At 37.4% G+C, this 5937-nt stretch overlaps 1 protein-coding gene and 1 non-coding gene across 2 annotated transcripts; one reads left to right on the top strand and one right to left on the bottom strand.

The window, feature by feature from the left end:
* Window positions 1-1260: 1260 nt before the first annotated feature.
* Window positions 1261-1367, bottom strand: LOC124887581. Its single transcript, XR_007045347.1, has one exon. It is a non-coding gene; the product is annotated as a small nucleolar RNA R71 (small nucleolar RNA).
* A 1311-nt stretch (window positions 1368-2678) lies between these two features.
* Window positions 2679-5523, top strand: LOC124887071. Its single transcript, XM_047396248.1, has 3 exons — window positions 2679-2837; window positions 2996-3280; window positions 5278-5523. The coding sequence occupies exons 1-3, from the start codon at window positions 2679-2681 to the stop codon at window positions 5521-5523; spliced, it is 690 nt and encodes a 229-aa protein (XP_047252204.1).
* The last annotated feature ends 414 nt before the right edge of the window (window positions 5524-5937 follow it).

The raw sequence follows: 5937 nt of genomic DNA, 5'->3' as shown, positions 1-5937 counted from the left end.
TTAATGATAATGTTTATTTAAATACATACACCCCCATAAAGTACTGATCCACATATATGTCTATGTGCTACATTTTCTCATAATGTAGGTACAAGTTGTAGTATGTTAATCAAAATCAGACAGTTGCAGATTCTAGCCAGCAAATTATGAGTCCTCCTATTTTGGGTACTTCAGTTAGATTCACTATTGTTCTTTACTTTCTTATTCTTATGTATTGATTAGTGATAGTTGTGGTCGTGTCATTGCTATCTATAGTCAGTATTAGTAGAGGCTTCATAGACAGTCAGTAGAGTTAATGTATTCAGTTTCAGTTTTCGTTGTAAAAGTAGAGTTATAATCCTCTAAATTCAATTTTGCATTGTTTAGATTAAGAAAAGAGTTATCTTCCGCTGATATTGTACAAATTTATGCATTTTATTCATTTGCTTATGAGTTTGACAGTAGAAGGGTTAGCTTGGGGTCAGTTATGACCCTAAGCATGATGTCTCGGGATCCATTTTGAGGCATTAGATTAGTCTTCGTGGGAATGATATCTGATTGTCTAAATCACTATATTACTTGTATGATTACGTACACTTGTATATGCGTCTGAGTCACAATTAGTTTTTGGCGCCGTTGCCAGGGACTAATATAATTAGTAAATTGCTAAATTTTGGTTTTTAATATTAAGTTTAGGTGTTACAACTTGATCTTAACGGCTGAATTTTTGCAGGTTTAGCTGAATCCAGGACTGGCGAGAGATAAAGAGCTGGTAAAGCCTTTTGCAGAACTAGAATAGATTTTTCAGAAAAGGCAAAGAATGGCTGAACAAAGAAATGAACCAGTCGATCCAAATGCCAGGAATGTTCCGCTTCCTGTCATTCTATTTATTCCAGTTGTTCTTGCTCAACTAGCTGCTAGACTTGCTCATGAGGTGGTAATCCCACTCATGAACTATGTGACTAGCAATATTCTAAAGCCTAAACTATAAGGTCGATTTTAATTAAAGCAGAATATGGTGCAATTGATGAATTTAGTGGGGCAATTTCATGGCCTTTCACATGAAGATCCGCAGCAGGATATACAAACCTTCTTGGAAATCAGTGATACATACATTCCTGAAGAGGTGAATTTTGATTATGTCAGGTTGACACTCTTTCCTTTTTGTCTAATAGAGGAAGCAAAACGGTGGTTACATGCTGAACTACCACTCTAAATCACTACATGGGAAGATCTAGCTTGGAAATTCCTTATTCGATTTTTCCATATGGGAAGACTGCACGCTTGAGGAGTGAGATCTTAAGTTTCAAACAGAAAAAAGGAGAGAATCTCTACCAAGCTTAGGAGAGATTTAAGGGTATGTTCAAAAATTTGCCTCACCATCATTAGTCCAACGTTGTTCTTGTGCATACTTTCATTGAGGTATTGGAGCCAAACACAAAGATTCTGTTGGATTCAGTGGCTGGTGGACAGGTTCTTGAGAAGACATATGAAGAATTGTACACACTACTGGATAGGATTTCACAAGGGAACCCTGACTGGCATGCAGACTCGAGGAGTACTCCTAAAAAGGTTGCACGAGTATTAGAGGTAGATCAGTTTACTGCATTATAGGCATAGATCGCACCCTTGGAAAATCATAGGATTACTCAGCTTAATAACATAAAGTTGGGTGCTACACAACCAACAACCACAGTGAATGCAGTCCAATAGGTGAATTCATTATGTGAGGTTTGCAGAAGTGGTGAGCACACAACAGATGCATGTTCTATAAATCCAAATTCTACTAACTATGTGGGAAACATGAATTGTCAGAGGCAATAAAATTTTGGTAAAACTTATAATCCTAATTGGAGGAACCATACGAATTTCTCATAGGGTGAAAATCAGGCGCAGAATGCAAATCAGTACAATGGACAAGTGCAACCAAATCCACAACCGGCTCAGAAAAATCAAACTACTGCTCAAACTGGAAATATAAAGGAATTAATAAAGCATTTTATGGCTCAACAAGTGCAATTTACAACTAAAATTAAGACTCAATAGGCACGGTTTGCAGCTGAGTTGAAGAGTCAACAATTTCTCACAAAAAATCTAGAGTTGCAGTTGATCCAAATTGTAGGAGCACAGAATACAAGACCTCAAGGAGTATTACCTAATGATATAGAGACAAATCCCAAGCAGGTGAATACGGTTACAACAAGGAGTGGACTGTAAACTAAGAAGACAATTCAGGAGTAGGTTAGCTCCATAATTAATAATGTAGATTCTAAAGACAATGCAGAGAAAGAAACCAAGGAAAAAGTGGCAAGTAAAGAAATTCATGTGGAGAAGAAGACTCTTCCCTTACCTTTTTCTCAAAGGGAAAGGAAGTATCAAGAGGAAGCAAGTTACAAGAAGTTCTTAGATTTTCTTAAGCAGGTTCAAGAGAATCTTCCTCTTGTTGACATTCTATAGAGTGTGCCAAAATATGAAAAATACTTGAAGCACATAGTTGCGAATAAGAACCGATTGACCGAATATGATATAGTTGTACTTACTCAAGAGTGTACGTCTAAGATTCAAAACAAATTCCTACTAAGATTAAGGATCCAGGTAGTTTCACCTTGTAGATTACCATTGGACAGACCATTTGTGCACGTAGATTATGTGACTTGGGAGCTAGCATGAATCTTTTTCCCTCATCGTGGTACCGAAAGATGGGTCTTGGGAGTCCCAAATCCACTACTATTATTTTACAGTTGGCAGATCAATCACTTGCTAGGATGGATGGTATTATTGAAGATGTGTTGGTGCAAGTAGGATCTTTATTTTTTCCGATGGATTTTGTAATTCTAGACTTTGAGACTGATCCTGTGGTATGGGACAGTCACTAGTTGATGTAGCAGTTGGGAAAATAGCAATGTGAGCATATGATAAAGTAGAAGTTTTTGATATGTACTACGTGCTGAAACTGCTATCTATATATGAGGAGTTGTCATCTGTATCGGTTATTAACCTTGCTTCAGATTGGCAGTTGTTGTTGTCCGATGATCCATTAGAGCGAGCTTTGATAGGTCATAATCTTTATGGAGATGTAGAAGCATTAGAATTGGTCCAGGTTATGCATTTGGCAGTGATTGAGATGAACAAAGTGCCTTTAGAGCCATTGAATATGCCAATCTGTCCATCACCTAAGGCCTTAATTGAAGAAGCTCCTAGCTTGGAGCTTAAGATTCTCCCTCTTTATTTACAATATGTTTTTCTTAGTGGTCAAGATACTTTGTCTGTTATTTTGTCTATAAGATTAACAGATGTGCAGGTAAAGAAAGCTATAACAGTCCTAAAGAGGAGAAGAAAGGCGATTGGTTGGCACATGTCTGATATTATAGGAATCAATCTAGCTTTTTTCATGCACAATATCTACATAGAAGAGGGTTATAGACTGAGAGTGCAGCAACAAAGAAGGTTGAATCCTATGATGAAAGAGGTGGTCAGAAAAGAAGTGATTAAGTGGTTAGATAGTGGTATTGTCTACCCAATTTCCAATAGCAAATAGGTGAGTCCAGTGCACTGTGTACCAAAAAAAATAGGGATGATGGTGGTAACTAATGATGATAATGATTTGATCCCCACACGCATGGTGACCGGTTGGAGGATCTGTATTGACTATTGGATGTTGAATGAAGCAACTCGTAAAGATCAATATCCAATTCTTTTCATTTACCAAATACTGGATAGATTGGCGAGACAATAGTATTACTATTTTATGGATGGGTACTCCGGATACAATCAGATAATCATAGTATCGGAAAACTAGGAAAAGACCACTTTCACATTCCATATAGCACATACACGTTCAAACGTATGCTTTTCGGCCTATGCAATGTACCTGCTACATTTCAGAGATGTATGATGGCGATATTCTCTAACATGGTTGAAGACTTTATGGAGGTATTTCATGGATGATTTCTCTGTGTATGGTAATTCTTTTGAAAAGTGCTTGCAGAATCTTGATAGAGTTCTAGCTTGATGCGAAGAGACAAACTTGGTGCTAAATTAGGAAAAGTAATACTTTACGGTTAAGGAAGGAATTTTCCTAGTCCATAAAGTTTCATGTAAAGGACTCAAAGTAGATAAAGAAAAGGTTAAAGTGGTTGAAAAGTTTCCACATCTAGTCACAGTCAAGGGTGTGCAGAGCCTTTTAGGACGTGCAGGTTTCTATAGGTGGTTCATTCAAGATTTCTCAAAGATTGTAAGCCCCATGTGACAATTATTGGAGAAAGAGGTAAAGTTTGAGTTTGGGAATTATTTCCAAATAGCTTTTGAAAAACTAAAGAAGAAGTTGATTGAAGCATCTATTCTGATTGCACTAGATTGGGAGTTATCGTTTAAACTGATATGTGATGCTAGTGATGTTGCTGTGGGAGCAGTTTTGGGTTAGATAAAGGACAAGTTATTTTGTTTGATCTACTATGCTAGCAAAGTATTGAATGATTCTCAAGTTAATTATATGGTTACATAGAAAGAGATATTGGCAGTGATGTATGCATTCGACAAGTTTAGATCTTACTTAGTTGGCACTAAGGTCATTGTTCATACTGACCATGCTGCTATTAAGTATCTTATGAACAAGAAAGATCAAAACCTCAACTAATTAGGTGGATTCTGCTACTAAGAATTTGATCTTGAGGTTCGAGATTAGAAGGGAGCTAAAATCAAGTTGTTGACCACTTGTCAAGGCTGGAAAGTCGAAACCATACTATTGATGACTCTCTTAGTATTAAGGAAGAGTTTTTTGATGAAAAGTTGTTGTCTTTAGATGTAGTTGAGTTCCCATGGTATTTTGATATTATGAATTTAATATCTTGTACGGTGTACCCTCTTGATGCCACCACACAACAAAGGAGAAAATTGCTCCATGATTCATGTGTCTATATTTGGGATAAACCATATCTCTTTAAGTAGGGTCCAGATAGAGTTATTTGTAAGTGTATTTCAAAGGCAGAATTTTCAAAGGTGGTTAAAGATTGCCACTCATCTCCTTATGATGGACACCATGGGGATCAGAGGACTGCTAGAAAGGTGCTGCAATCAGGTTTTTTCTAGCCTACATTGTTTAGGGACGCAATTGCTTTTGTGAAAAATTGTGATCAATGCTAAAGTTTGGGTAATATATCTAGGCATCATTTGATTCCCCTCAACAATATTTTAGAAGTCGAAGTCCTTGATGTTTGGGGGATCAATTTCATAGGACTATTCCCACCTTCAAAAGGCAATCTATACATTCTTGTAGCGGTTCACTACGTCTCTAAATAGGTGGAAGCTATGGCTAGTCCGACTAATGATGCAAGGGTGGTTCTGAAATTTGTGAAGAAGAACATATTTTCCAGATTTGGTACACCTAGAGCGATAATTAGTGATGGAAGTACGCACTTTATCAACACTTGGTTCAAAAATCTTCTTGCTAAATATGGTGTTCAGCATAAGGTTGCTACTGTGTACCATCCCCAAACTAGTGGACAAGTTAAGGTGTCCAACCGAGAGATTAAGCTGATACTTTAGAAGACTATGAATAGGCAGAGGAAAGATTGGGATGAGAAGTTAGATGATGGACTGTGGGCTTACTGCAACAGCGTACAAGACGCCCATTGGGACGTCCCCATATCGCTTGGTTTATGGTAAAGCATGCCATTTGTCTATGGAGCCTGAACATCAAGCATATTGGGCTGTGCAAAACCTGAATCTTGAGATAACTGCCGTGGGGAGCAATGGTTACTGTAGTTGAATGAGTTTGATGAGTTTAGGCTTTACGCCTATGAAAATTCCAAACTATATAAGGAGAAGAGCAAGAGATAGCATGATAAACAAATTCAAGAGAGAGTATTTAATCCCGGACAACATGTTTTGTTGTTCAATTTAAGGCTTAAGTTATGCCTGGGTAACTTGCGATCGAAATGGTCTGGACCTTTTAAGGTG

Source organism: Capsicum annuum, chromosome 9 (assembly GCF_002878395.1).
Source record: "Capsicum annuum cultivar UCD-10X-F1 chromosome 9, UCD10Xv1.1, whole genome shotgun sequence".
Classification (NCBI taxonomy): domain Eukaryota; kingdom Viridiplantae; phylum Streptophyta; class Magnoliopsida; order Solanales; family Solanaceae; genus Capsicum; species Capsicum annuum.
The sequence above is the reverse complement of the archived record's forward strand: the minus strand, read 5'-3'. Positions and strand labels throughout refer to the sequence as shown.